Genomic DNA, 15939 nt, shown 5'->3' with positions numbered 1-15939 from the left:
CTCTCAGGGATTATACAGCTACATAACCGTACAGAAGGCTGTGCTGTGTTTTATTACTGCCTGTGCAGGACACTCATCTCTCTCAGGGATTATACAGCTACATAACCGTACAGAAGGATGTGCTGTGTTTTATTACTGCCCATTACTGTGCAGGACACTCATCTCTCTCTCTCTCAGGGATTATACAGCTACATAACCGTACAGAAGGATGTGCTGTGTTTTATTACTGCCCATTACTGTGCAGGACACTCATCTCTCTCTCAGGGATTATACAGCTACATAACCGTACAGAAGGATGTGCTGTGTTTTATTACTGCCCATTAATGTGCAGGACACTCCTCTCTCAGGGATTATACAGCTACATAACCATACAGAAGGTTGTGCTGTGTTTTATTACTGCCCATTACTGTGCAGGACACTCCTCACTCTCAGGGATTATACAGCTACATAACCATACAGAAGGTTGTGCTGTGTTTTATTACTGCCCATTACTGTGCAGGACACTCCTCTCTCAGGGATTATACAGCTACATAACCATACAGAAGGCTGTGCTGTGTCTTATTACTGCCCATTACTGTGCAGGACACTCATCTCTCTCTCAGGGATTATACAGCTACATAACCATACAGAAGGCTGTGCTGTGTTTTATTACTGCCCATTACTGTGCAGGACACTCATCTCTCTCTCAGGGATTATACAGCTACATAACCGTACAGAAGGCTGTGCTGTGTCTTATTACTGCCCATTACTGTGCAGGACACTCATCTCTCTCTCAGGGATTTTACAGCTACATAACCGTACAGAAGGATGTGCTGTGTCTTATTACTGCCTATTACTGTGCAGGACACTCCTCTCTCTCAGGGATTATACAGCTACATAACCATACAGAAGGCTGTGCTGTTTCTTATTACTGCCCATTACTGTGCAGGACACTCATCTCTCTCTCTCAGGGATTATACAGCTACATAACCATACAGAAGGATGTGCTGTGTTTTATTACTGCCTATTACTGTGCAGGACACTCATCTCTCAGGGATTATACAGCGACATAACCATACAGAAGGCTGTGCTGTGTTTTATTACTGCCTATTACTGTGCAGGACACTCATCTCTCAGGGATTATACAGCGACATAACCATACAGAAGGCTGTGCTGTGTTTTATTACTGCCTATTACTGTGCAGGACACTCATCTCTCAGGGATTATACAGCGACATAACCATACAGAAGGATGTGCTGTGTTTTATTACTGCCTATTACTGTGCAGGACACTCCTCTCTCTCAGGGATTATACAGCTACATAACCGTACAGAAGGATGTGCTGTGTTTTATTACTGCCCATTACTGTGCAGGACACTCCTCACTCTCAGGGATTATACAGCTACATAACCATACAGAAGGCTGTGCTGTGTCTTATTACTGCCCATTACTGTGCAGGACACTCATCTCTCTCTCAGGGATTATACAGCTACATAACCGTACAGAAGGCTGTGCTGTGTCTTATTACTGCCCATTACTGTGCAGGACACTCATCTCTCTCTCTCTCAGGGATTATACAGCTACATAACCATACAGTAGGATGTGCTGTCTCTTATTACTGTGCAGGACACTCCTCTCTCTCTCAGGGATTATACAGCTACATAACCATACAGAAGGCTGTGCTGTGTTTTATTACTGCCCATTACTGTGCAGGACACTCCTCTCTCTCAGGGATTATACAGCTACATAACCGTACAGAAGGCTGTGCTGTGTTTTATTACTGCCCATTACTGTGCAGGACACTCCTCACTCTCAGGGATTATACAGCTACATAACCATACAGAAGGCTGTGCTGTGTCTTATTACTGCCCATTACTGTGCAGGACACTCATCTCTTTCTCAGGGATTATACAGCTACATAACCATACAGAAGGCTGTGCTGTGTCTTATTACTGCCCATTACTGTGCAGGACACTCATCTCTCTCAGGGATTATACAGCTACATAACCGTACAGAAGGCTGTGCTGTGTCTTATTACTGCCCATTACTGTGCAGGACACTCATCTCTCTCAGGGATTATACAGCTACATAACCGTACAGAAGGCTGTGCTGTGTCTTATTACTGCCCATTACTGTGCAGGACACTCATGTCTCTCAGGGATTATACAGCTACATAACCGTACAGAAGGCTGTGCTGTGTCTTATTACTGTGCAGGACACTCCTCTCTCGGATTATACAGCTACATAACCGTACAGAAGGCTGTGCTGTGTCTTATTACTGCCCATTACTGTGCAGGACACTCATCTCACTCTCAGGGATTGTACAGCTACGTAACCGTACAGAAGGCTGTGCTGTGTTTTATTACTGTGCAGGACACTCATCTTTCTCTCAGGGATTATACAGCTACATAACCGTACAGAAGGCTGTGCTGTGTATTATTACTGCCTATTACTGTGCAGGACACTCATCTCTCTCAGGGATTATACAGTGACCTAACCGTACAGAAGGCTGTGCTGTGTCTTATTACTGCCCATTACTGTGCAGGACACTCATCTCTCTCAGGGATTATACAGCTACATAACCATACAGTAGGATGTGCTGTCTCTTATTACTGTGCAGGACACTCCTCTCTCTCTCTCAGGGATTATACAGCTACATAACCATACAGAAGGACGTGCTGTGTTTTATTACTGCCCATTACTGTGCAGGACACTCCTCTCTCTCAGGGATTATACAGCTACATAACCATACAGAAGGCTGTGCTGTGTTTTATTACTGCCCATTACTGTGCAGGACACTCATCTCTCTCTCTCTCAGGGATTATACAGCTACATAACCATACAGAAGGCTATGCTGTCTCTTATTACTGTGCAGGACACTCATCTCTCAGGGATTATACAGCTACATAACCGTACAGAAGGCTGTGCTGTGTCTTATTACTGCCCATTACTGTGCAGGACACTCATCTTTCTCTCAGGGATTATACAGCTACGTAACCGTACAGAAGGCTGTGCTGTGTTTTATTACTGTGCAGGACACTCATCTCTCTCTCTCAGGGATTATACAGCTACATAACCGTACAGAAGGCTGTGCTGTGTATTATTACTGCCTATTACTGTGCAGGACACTCATCTCTCTCAGGGATTATACAGTGACCTAACCGTACAGAAGGCTGTGCTGTGTCTTATTACTGCCCATTACTGTGCAGGACACTCATCTCTCTCAGGGATTATACAGCTACATAACCGTACAGAAGGCTGTGCTGTGTCTTATTACTGCCCATTACTGTGCAGGACACTCCTCTCTCTCTCAGGGATTTATACAGCTACATAACCGTACAGAAGGCTGTGCTGTGTCTTATTACTGTGCAGGACACTTATCTCTCAGGGATTATACAGCTACATAACCGTACAGAATGCTGTGCTGTGTCTTATTACTGCCCATTACTGTGCAGGACACTCATCTCTCTCAGGGATTATACAGCTACATAACCGTACAGAAGGCTGTGCTGTGTCTTATTACTGCCTATTACTGTGCAGGACACTCATCTCTCTCAGGGATTATACAGCTACATAACCGTACAGAAGGCTGTGCTGTGTTTTATTACTGCCTATTACTGTGCAGGACACTCATCTCTCTCAGGGATTATACAGCTACATAACCGTACAGAAGGCTGTGCTGTGTCTTATTACTGCCCATTACTGTGCAGGACACTCATCTCTCTCAGGGATTATACAGCTACATAACCGTACAGAAGGCTGTGCTGTGTCTTATTACTGCCCATTACTGTGCAGGACACTCATCTCTCTCTCTCAGGGATTATACAGCTACATAACCGTACAGAAGGCTGTGGTGTGTCTTATTACTGCCTATTACTGTGCAGGACACTCATCTCTCTCAGGGATTATACAGCTACATAACCGTACAGAAGGCTGTGCTGTGTTTTATTACTGCCCATTACTGTGCAGGACACTCATCTCTCTCTCTCAGGGATTATACAGCTACATAACCGTACAGAAGGCTGTGCTGTGTCTTATTACTGCCCATTACTGTGCAGGACACTCATCTCTCTCTCTCAGGGATTATACAGCTACATAACCATACAGAAGGCTGTGCTGTGTATTATTATTGCCTATTACTGTGCAGGACACTCATCTCTCTCTCTCAGGGATTATACAGTGACATAACCATACAGAAGGCTGTGCTGTGTCTTATTACTGCCCATTACTGTGCAGGACACTCATCTCTCTCTCTCAGGGATTATACAGCTACATAACCGTACAGAAGGCTGTGCTGTGTCTTATTACTGCCCATTACTGTGCAGGACACTCCTCTCTCTCTCTCAGGGATTATACAGCTACATAACCATACAGAAGGATGTGCTGTGTTTTATTACTGCCTATTACTATGCAGGACACTCCTCTCTCTCTCTCTCAGGGATTATACAGCTACATAACCGTACAGAAGGCTGTGCTGTGTTTTATTACTGCCCATTACTGTGCAGGACACTCATCTCTCTCAGGGATTATACAGCTACATAACCATACAGTAGGATGTGCTGTCTCTTATTACTGTGCAGGACACTCCTCTCTCTCTCTCAGGGATTATACAGCTACATAACCATACAGAAGGACGTGCTGTGTTTTATTACTGCCCATTACTGTGCAGGACACTCCTCTCTCTCAGGGATTATACAGCTACATAACCATACAGAAGGCTGTGCTGTGTTTTATTACTGCCCATTACTGTGCAGGACACTCATCTCTCTCTCTCTCAGGGATTATACAGCTACATAACCATACAGAAGGCTGTGCTGTGTCTTATTACTGCCCATTACTGTGCAGGACACTCATCTCTCAGGGATTATACAGCTACATAACCATACAGAAGGCTGTGCTGTGTCTTATTACTGCCCATTACTGTGCAGGACACTCATCTCACTCTCATGGATTGTACAGCTACGTAACCAGACAGAAGGCTGTGCTGTGTTTTATTACTGTGCAGGACACTCATCTCTCTCTCTCAGGGATTATACAGCTACATAACCGTACAGAAGGCTGTGCTGTGTCTTATTACTGCCCATTACTGTGCAGGACACTCATCTCACTCTCATGGATTGTACAGCTACGTAACCGTACAGAAGGCTGTGCTGTGTTTTATTACTGTGCAGGACACTCCTCTCTCTCTCAGGGATTATACAGCTACGTAACCGTACAGAAGGCTGTGCTGTGTTTTATTACTGTGCAGGACACTCATCTCTCTCTCTCAGGGATTATACAGCTACATAACCGTACAGAAGGCTGTGCTGTGTATTATTACTGCCTATTACTGTGCAGGACACTCATCTCTCTTAGGGATTATACAGTGACCTAACCGTACAGAAGGCTGTGCTGTGTCTTATTACTGCCCATTACTGTGCAGGACACTCATCTCTCTCAGGGATTATACAGCTACATAACCGTACAGAAGGCTGTGCTGTGTCTTATTACTGCCCATTACTGTGCAGGACACTCCTCTCTCTCTCTCTCTCTCAGGGATTATACAGCTACATAACCGTACAGAAGGCTGTGCTGTGTCTTATTACTGTGCAGGACACTCCTCTCTCTCTCTCTCAGGGATTATACAGCTACATAACCGTACAGAAGGCTGTGCTGTGTCTTATTACTGTGCAGGACACTCCTCTCTCAGGGATTATACAGCTACATAACCATACAGAAGGCTGTGCTGTGTCTTATTACTGTGCAGGACACTCCTCTCTCTCTCTCTCAGGGACTATACAGCTACATAACCGTACAGAAGGCTGTGCTGTGTCTTATTACTGCCTATTACTGTGCAGGACACTCATCTCTCTCTCTCAGGGATTATACAGCTACATAACCGTACAGAATGCTGTGCTGTGTCTTATTACTGCCCATTACTGTGCAGGACACATCTCTCTCAGGGATTATACAGCTACATAACCGTACAGAAGGCTGTGCTGTGTCTTATTACTGCCTATTACTGTGCAGGACACTCATCTCTCTCAGGGATTATACAGCTACATAACCGTACAGAAGGCTGTGCTGTGTCTTATTACTGCCCATTACTGTGCAGGACACTCATCTCTCACTCTCAGGGATTATACAGCTACATAACCGTACAGAAGGCTGTGCTGTGTCTTATTACTGCCCATTACTGTGCAGGACACTCATCTCTCTCAGGGATTATACAGCTACATAACCGTACAGAAGGCTGTGCTGTGTCTTATTACTGCCTATTACTGTGCAGGACACTCATCTCTCTCAGGGATTATACAGCTACATAACCATACAGAAGGCTGTGCTGTGTCTTATTACTGCCCATTACTGTGCAGGACACTCATCTCTCTCAGGGATTATACAGCTACATAACCGTACAGAAGGCTGTGCTGTGTCTTATTACTGCCTATTACTGTGCAGGACACTCATCTCTCTCAGGGATTATACAGCTACATAACCGTACAGAAGGCTGTGCTGTGTTTTATTACTGCCCATTACTGTGCAGGACACTCATCTCTCTCAGGGATTATACAGCTACATAACCGTACAGAAGGCTGTGCTGTGTTTTATTACTGCCTATTACTGTGCAGGACACTCATCTCTCTCAGGGATTATACAGCTACATAACCGTACAGAAGGCTGTGCTGTGTCTTATTACTGCCCATTACTGTGCAGGACACTCATCTCTCTCTCTCAGGGATTATACAGCTACATAACCGTACAGAAGGCTGTGCTGTGTCTTATTACTGCCTATTACTGTGCAGGACACTCATCTCTCTCTCTCAGGGATTATACAGCTACATAACCATACAGAAGGCTGTGCTGTGTCTTATTACTGCCTATTACTGTGCAGGACACTCATCTCTCTCTCTCTCAGGGATTATACAGCTACATAACCGTACAGAAGGCTGTGCTGTGTCTTATTACTGCCTATTACTGTGCAGGACACTCTTCTCTCTCTCTCAGGGATTATACAGCTACATAACCGTACAGAAGGCTGTGCTGTGTCTTATTACTGCCCATTACTGTGCAGGACACTCATCTCTCTCTCTCTCATGGATTATACAGCTACATAACCGTACAGAAGGCTGTGCTGTGTCTTATTACTGCCCATTACTGTGCAGGACACTCATCTCTCTCTCTCAGGGATTATACAGCTACATAACCATACAGAAGGCTGTGCTGTGTCTTATTACTGCCTATTACTGTGCAGGACACTCATCTCTCTCTCTCTCATGGATTATACAGCTACATAACCGTACAGAAGGCTGTGCTGTGTCTTATTACTGCCCATTACTGTGCAGGACACTCATCTCTCTCTCTCAGGGATTATACAGCTACATAACCGTACAGAAGGCTGTGCTGTGTCTTATTACTGCCTATTACTGTGCAGGACACTCATCTCTCTCTCTCAGGGATTATACAGCTACATAACCATACAGAAGGCTGTGCTGTGTCTTATTACTGCCTATTACTGTGCAGGACACTCATCTCTCTCTCTCTCAGGGATTATACAGCTACATAACCATACAGAAGGCTGTGCTGTGTCTTATTACTGCCCATTACTGTGCAGGACACTCATCTCTCTCTCTCAGGGATTATACAGCTACATAACCGTACAGAAGGCTGTGCTGTGTCTTATTACTGCCTATTACTGTGCAGGACACTCATCTCTCTCAGGGATTATACAGCGACATAACCGTACAGAAGGCTGTGCTGTGTTTTATTACTGCCCATTACTGTGCAGGACACTCATCTCTCTCTCTCAGGGATTATACAGCTACATAACCATACAGAAGGCTGTGCTGTGTCTTATTACTGCCTATTACTGTGCAGGACACTCATCTCTCTCAGGGATTATACAGCGACATAACCGTACAGAAGGCTGTGCTGTGTCTTATTACTGCCCATTACTGTGCAGGACACTCATCTCTCTCTCTCAGGGATTATACAGCTACATAACCGTACAGAAGGCTGTGCTGTGTCTTATTACTGCCCTTTACTGTGCAGGACACTCATCTCTCTCTCTCAGGGATTATACAGCTACATAACCGTACAGAAGGCTGTGCTGTGTCTTATTACTGCCTATTACTGTGCAGGACACTCATCTCTCTCTCAGGGATTATACAGCTACATAACCGTACAGAAGGCTGTGCTGTGTCTTATTACTGCCCATTACTGTGCAGGACACTCATCTCTCTTTCTCAGGGATTATACAGCTACATAACCGTACAGAAGGCTGTGCTGTGTCTTATTACTGCCTATTACTGTGCAGGACACTCATCTCTCTCTCTCTCATGGATTATACAGCTACATAACCGTACAGAAGGCTGTGCTGTGTCTTATTACTGCCTATTACTGTGCAGGACACTCATCTCTCTCTCTCTCAGGGATTTTACAGCTACATAACCATACAGAATGCTGTGCTGTGTCTTATTACTGCCCATTACTGTGCAGGACACTCATCTCTCTCTCTCAGGGATTATACAGCTACATAACCATACAGAATGCTGTGCTGTGTCTTATTACTGCCCATTACTGTGCAGGACACTCATCTCTCTCTCTCAGGGATTATACAGCTACATAACCATACAGAATGCTGTGCTGTGTCTTATTACTGCCCATTACTGTGCAGGACACTCATCTCTCTCTCTCAGGGATTATACAGCTACATAACCGTACAGAAGGCTGTGCTGTGTCTTATTACTGCCCATTACTGTGCAGGACACTCATCTCTCTTTCTCAGGGATTATACAGCTACATAACCGTACAGAAGGCTGGGCTGTGTCTTATTACTGCCTATTACTGTGCAGGACACATCTCTCTCTCTCAGGGATTATACTGCTACATAACCATACAGAATGCTGTGCTGTGTCTTATTACTGCCCATTACTGTGCAGGACACTCATCTCTCTCTCTCAGGGATTATACAGCTACATAACCATACAGAATGCTGTGCTGTGTCTTATTACTGCCCATTACTGTGCAGGACACTCATCTCTCTCTCTCAGGGATTATACAGCTACATAACCGTACAGAAGGCTGTGCTGTGTCTTATTACTGCCCATTACTGTGCAGGACACTCATCTCTCTTTCTCAGGGATTATACAGCTACATAACCGTACAGAAGGCTGGGCTGTGTCTTATTACTGCCCATTACTGTGCAGGACACTCATCTCTCTTTCTCAGGGATTATACAGCTACATAACCGTACAGAAGGCTGGGCTGTGTCTTATTACTGCCTATTACTGTGCAGGACACTCATCTCTCTCTCTCAGGGATTATACAGCTACATAACCGTACAGAAGGCTGTGCTGTGTCTTATTACTGCCCATTACTGTGCAGGACACTCATCTCTCTTTCTCAGGGATTATACAGCTACATAACCGTACAGAAGGCTGGGCTGTGTCTTATTACTGCCCATTACTGTGCAGGACACTCATCTCTCTTTCTCAGGGATTATACAGCTACATAACCGTACAGAAGGCTGGGCTGTGTCTTATTACTGCCTATTACTGTGCAGGACACTCATCTCTCTTTCTCAGGGATTATACAGCTACATAACCGTACAGAAGGCTGGGCTGTGTCTTATTACTGCCCATTACTGTGCAGGACACTCATCTCTCTTTCTCAGGGATTATACAGCTACATAACCATACAGAAGGCTGTGCTGTGTCTTATTACTGCCCATTACTGTGCAGGACACTCATCTCTCTCGGCGTTTGATGTACCCTATATCTGATGCTGAGGTCACCCGGTAGCCGGCAATATTTTTGCCATGTAATGCAATAGGGACAAGTGTTTGGTGTCAGCTAGTAATGGATATGGGTTTGTGTGATGTCATATACAGGTAATACAGAGGAGTGTAAGATCCCCGTACACTGGGTCTCAATGCCAGGACATGGCACAATGCCATGCTGAGGTTTAGCCACTGACTGGGTTACGGGTTTCTTTCGATTTTGTCCTCACCACATTATTATTATTATCCTTTATGTCTATGGCGCCACAAGGGATCTGCAGCGCCCAATTACATAAAGGAAAAATCAAAACCGAACAATAGTGACTGAGACAATACGGGACAAGTACAGGGTAACTAACACTGACATACGTATCAGGTGGCAGACACCGCGGGATTATTGAGGATGGTTTAAGTAAGAGAAGGATAAGCACGTGAGGGTGAGGGCCCTGCTCGTGAGAGCTTACATTCTAAAGGATTATCCGCTACCTCCTATAGTTACAGAGGACTGTGTATAGCGCTATAGACCTGAGTGACAGAAATAGAATGGCTGTCAGGAAATGATAATGACATCACGGGTTACACATGACGGATATACCCGAGGTATGAGGATAATATACATCTGATGTAGGAGGAGATCCAGTGTTCCCTTGTTACATGATAGCAGAGACCGGGTACTCTCCCCCCACAGTGTACTCAGACCACGCATACTCTGCACTGTACAATGTATGTTTCTGTATGCCATGCAGCTGAGGAACGTCCCTTTAATCTTCTATTTGCCATTGACTCTTCCAGTTCTGGGCTCGGAGAATATAGACGAGATGACGAGAAGTTACAATGACGCGGAGGTGCTGGGCCGCATGCTGGCAGAGGTGAGGTGATCCTTCTCGTCCTAACTCTCTATGTAGCCCGTCTGCGTCACCCCTGTCTGTCTACCCCTCCCCTTTATACTGTAAGCTCTCACGAGCAGGGCCCTCTTCCCTCATGTGCTTATCCTTTTTCTTACTTTAATAATCCTCAACTGCACAAATCCTGCAGTTCTCAGCCACCTGATACTTATCTCTATGTCGTCTACTGGTGTAGTTATGCTTAGTTACCCCGTACTTGTCCTATATTGTCCTCATCTGTAAGGGCTGTAACACACGCGGCGGCTTTTGCCGGCCGGGAAAAAGCTGGATGGCTTTTTCCCGTGCCGGTATTGTAATTAACGGTGTAAAGTGTAGGGTCCTTTCACACGCCACGGCACGGCTACCGGGTTGCAGTCAGAAATATCCACTGGAAGGTCCGGCTACCGGGCCGGGGCCGTGCCGTCTTTGTAGGCAGTGGACCGTGTGTGTGAAGGGGACCTCTCACACACAACGGGGTTTTTTAGCCGTTGTTTCTGCTGCGCATGCGCACAGCATTACACACGGCTCAAAGCCGTTATGTGGGAAAGACTCTGCCGGATGGCAAAAAGCCGGACAAAGTTTGTCCGGCTTTTTGCCATCCGGGAAAAACCGGAGCGTGTGTTACAGCCCTGAGTCACTGTTTTCCTGTTTTCATTATGTGCATATGTACTATGTAATTGGGCGCTGCAGAACCCTTGTGACGCCATATAAATAAAGGATAATAATAATGTGACACATGTAACAGGTCCCTTATACGGGATAGACGCTGTATGTGTGACCTGTGGAGCGCTGGCTGTAGCTTAGGGTGAGTAGTCACTGACCCAGGGAAGGTGCAAGAACCTGATGTCCATGTAACTATACCACGAGATGAGAAACGGGATTTATAGATGCTATAGGACCTATACATCACCTCATATAGTTACATGGACATGAGATATATATATATATATATATATATACTCATACACTGTATTATAGGTGATGCACAGGGTTGGAGCAGACATAGGAGCACTGTGCCCCGGGGTAATGCTGGGTACACACTACAATGATTTAGTGTTCCGTCACGTGGCGGACAATATATCCGTACCGGGATGGCAGGTGTGTACACCGGAACTGCGTCATTCACAGACATATCGCGCCGGCCCCGCAGCTGTGTGTACGGGGGACCCACCGGCCGCATGTACATTGCCTGCAGAGACTGACATCACAGTTGGGAGAGCGAATAGAAATGCCTTTACACTTGTGACGTCTGCCCCAACATATCGAGCGGCCGATTGGTAAGTGCATGCCCAGTTGGCCCCTATGTCAGTGTGATGGTGGGTCAGGCGCTTTGTCGGCTGGCTGTGTACCCAGCATAAGAATACAGCTGCCCACACATGTACAGGTAGCCAGTATTTCTCTAACGTCCTAAGTGGATGCTGGGGACTCCGTAAGGACCATGGGGATTAGCGGCTCCGCAGGAGACTGGGCACAACTACAAAGAAAGCTTTAGACTACTGGTGTGCACTGGCTCCTCCCACTAAGACCCTCCTCCAGACCTCAGTTAGATTCTTGTGCCCGGCCGAGCTGGATGCACACTAGGGGCTCTCCTGAGCACCTAGAAAGAAAGTATATTTAGGTTTTTTATTTTCAGTGAGATCTGCTGGCAACAGGCTCACTGCAGCGAGGGACTAAGGGGAGAAGAAGCGAACCTACCTAACAGGTGGTAGGTTGGGCTTCTTAGGCTACTGGACACCATTAGCTCCAGAGGGATCGACCGCAGGACCCGACCTTGGTGTTCGTTCCCGGAGCCGCGCCGCCGTCCCCCTTACAGAGCCAGAAGCACGAAGAAGGTCCGGAAAATCGGCGGCAGAAGACTTCAGTCTTCACCAAGGTAGCGCACAGCACTGCAGCTGTGCGCCATTGCTCCTCATGTACACCTCATACTTCGGTCACTGATGGGTGCAGGGCGCTGGGGGGGGGGGCGCCCTGAGGGCAATAGATAACACCTTGGCTGGCAAAATATACATCATATATAGTCCCAGAGGCTATATAGATGTAAAATTACCCCTGCCAGTATCACAGGAAAAATGGGAGAAAGTCCGCCGGAAAGGGGGCGGGGCTTCTCCCTCAGCACACTGGCGCCATTTTTCCCTCAGTTCCGCTGGAAGGAAGCTCCCTGGCTCTCCCCTGCAGTCTGAGAAAACTACAGAAGGGTAAAAAAGAGAGGGGGGGCACTAAATTTAGGCGCAGTATACATACATATATATGTAATATATATAAAAAAGCAGCTATAGGGAAAACACTCATTGATAGTGGGATCCCAGTGTTATATAGCGCTCTGGTGTGTGCTGGCATACTCTCTCTCTGTCTCCCCAAAGGGCTTTGTGGGGTCCTGTCCTCTGTCAGAGCATTCCCTGTGTGTTTGCGGTGTGTCGGTACGGCTGTGTCGACATGTTTGATGAGGAGGCTTATGTGGAGGCGGAGCAGATGCCTGTAAATGTGATGTCACCCCCTGCGGGGTCGACACCTGCGTGGATGGTGCTGTGGAAGGAATTACGTGATAGTGTCGACTCCTTACATAAAAGGTTTGACGACATACCTAATGTGGGACAGCCGGATTCTCAGCCTGTGCCTGCCCAGGCGTCTCAAAAACCATCAGGGGCTCTAAAACGCCCGCTACCTCAGATGGTTGACACAGATGTCGACACGGATACTGACTCCAGTGTCGACGACGAAGAGACTAATGTAACTTCCAGTAGGGCCACACGTTACATGATTGAGGCAATGAAAAATGTGTTGCACATTTCTGATGTTACCCCCGGTACCACAAAAAAGGGTATAATGTTTGGAGAGAAAAAACTACCGAAGTGTGTGAAGAAGCGTGGGCTTCCCCTGATAAAAAGATGGTAATTTCTAAGAGGTTACTAATGGCGTACCCTTTCCCGCCAGAGGATAGGTCACGCTGGGAAACATCCCCTAGGGTGGATAAAGCGCTCACACGCTTGTCAAAAAAGGTGGCACTACCGTCTCCGGATACGGCCGCCCTGAAGGAATCTGCTGATAGAAAGCAGGAGGCTATCCTGAAATCTATATATACACACACAGGTGTGATACTGAGACCGGCTATAGCTTCAGCCTGGATGTGCAGCGCTGCTGCTGCGTGGTCAGATTCCCTGTCAGAAAATATAGATACCCTAGACAGGGACACTATTTTGCTGAACGTAGAGCATATCAAAGACGCACTTTTATACATGAGAGATGCACAGAGGGATATTTGCCGGCTGGCATCAAAAATTAGTGCAATGTCCATTTCTGCCAGGAGAGGGTTATGGACTCGGCAGTGGACAGGTGATGCAGATTCCAAACGACACATGGAAGTTCTGCCTTATAAGGGTGAGGAATTGTTCGGGGATGGTCTCTCGGACCTCGTTTCCACAGCAACAGCTGGGAAGTCTACATTTTTGCCCCATGTTCCCTCACAACCAAAGAAAGCACCGTATTATCAGGTACAGTCCTTTCGGCCCAATAGGGGCAAGCGGGTTAAAGGCGCATCCTTTCTGCCCAGAGCATACAGCCAGTTCCCAGGAGCAAAAGTCCTCCCCCGCTTCCTCTAAGTCCACAGCATGACGCTGGGGCTCCACAGGCAGAGCCAGGTACGGTGGGGGCCCGTCTCAAGCATTTCAGCAAGCAGTGGGCTCGCTCACGGGTGGATCCCTGGATCCTTCAAATAGTATCTCAGGGGTACAAACTGGAATTTGAGACGTCTCCCCCCCGCCGTTTCCTCAAATCTGCCTTGCCAACCACTCCCTCAGGCAGGGAGGCAGTGTTACAGGCAATTCAAAAGCTGTATTCACAACAAGTGATAGTAAAGGTGCCCCTACTTCAACAAGGAAGGGGTTACTATTCCACAATGTTTGTGGTACCGAAACCGGACGGTTCGGTGAGACCCATTTTAAATTTGAAATCCTTGAACACATATATCAAAAAATTCAAGTTCAAGATGGAATCGCTCAGGGCGGTTATTGCGAGCCTGGACGAGGGAGATTACATGGTATCGCTGGACATCAAGGATGCTTACCTACATGTCCCCATTTACCATCCTCACCAGGAGTACCTCAGGTTTGTGGTACAAGATTGTCATTACCAATTCCAGACGTTGCCGTTCAGTCTCTCCACGGCTCCGAGGGTCTTTACCAAGGTAATGGCGGAAATGATGATACTCCTTCGAAGGAAGGGAGTTTTAATTATCCCGTACTTGGACGATCTCCTGATAAAGGCGAGGTCCAGAGAACAGTTATTGGTAGGGGTAGCACTATCTCGGGAAGTGCTGCAACAGCACGGCTGGATTCTAAACATTCCAAAGTCACAGCTGGTCCCTACGACACGCCTGCTGTTCCTAGGGATGGTTCTGGACACAGAACAGAGAAAAGTGTTTCTCCCGGAGGAGAAGGCCAAGGAGCTGTCATCTCTAGTCAGAGGCCTCCTAAAACCAAAACAGGTGTCGGTGCATCACTGCACGCGGATCCTGGGAAAAATGGTAGCTTCCTACGAAGCGATTCCATTCGGCAGGTTTCATGCAAGAACCTTTCAGTGGGACCTGTTGGACAAGTGGTCCGGATCGCATCTTCAGATGCATCGTCTGATAACCCTGTCTCCAAGGACAAGGGTGTCTCTGCTGTGGTGGCTGCAGAGTGCTCATCTTCAAGAGGGCCGCAGATTCGGCATACAGGACTGGGTCCTGGTGACCACGGATGCCAGCCTTCGAGGCTGGGGAGCAGTCACACAGGGAAGAAACTTCCAAGGACTATGGTCAAGTCAGGAGACTTCCCTGCACATAAATATTCTGGAACTAAGGGCCAGTTACAATGCCCTAAGTCAGGCAAAACCCCTGCTTCAAAACCAGCCGGTACTGATCCAGTCAGACAACATCACGGCAGTCGCCCATGTAAATCGACAGGGCGGCACGAGAAGCAGGACGGCGATGGCAGAAGCCACAAGGATTCTCCGATGGGCGGAAAATCACGTGTTAGCACTGTCAGCAGTGTTCATTCCGGGAGTGGACAACTGGGAAGTAGACTTCCTCAGCAGGCACGACCTCCACCCGGGAGAGTGGGGACTTCATCCAGAAGTCTTTCAAATGATTGTAAACCGGTGGGAAAAACCACAGGTGGACATGATGGCGTCCCGCCTAAACAAAAAGCTAGAAAAATATTGCGCCAGGTCAAGAGACCCGCAGGCGATAGCTGTGGACGCTCTGGTAACACCGTGGGTGTACCGATCGGTTTATGTATTCCCTCTTCCTCTCATACCAAAGGTACTGAGGATAATAAGGAGAAGA

At 47.0% G+C, this 15939-nt stretch overlaps 1 protein-coding gene across 2 annotated transcripts in view; it reads left to right on the top strand.

Annotated features, from left to right (window-relative positions):
- Nucleotides 1-15939, top strand: part of TRAK2 (trafficking kinesin protein 2) — a 252517-nt gene that overhangs the window by 132060 nt on the left and 104518 nt on the right. For both annotated transcript variants that reach the window (XM_063932597.1, XM_063932596.1), the window contains exon 4: nt 10528-10604. In XM_063932597.1, coding sequence (XP_063788667.1) covers nt 10528-10604 — 77 coding nt within the window. The remainder of the gene's footprint in view (nt 1-10527; nt 10605-15939) is intronic.

The sequence above is a fragment of the Pseudophryne corroboree genome, chromosome 7 (genome assembly GCF_028390025.1).
Source record: "Pseudophryne corroboree isolate aPseCor3 chromosome 7, aPseCor3.hap2, whole genome shotgun sequence".
Taxonomy (NCBI): domain Eukaryota; kingdom Metazoa; phylum Chordata; class Amphibia; order Anura; family Myobatrachidae; genus Pseudophryne; species Pseudophryne corroboree.
Note: the sequence above shows the minus strand (reverse complement) of the source record. Positions and strands in the feature narration are given on the sequence as shown.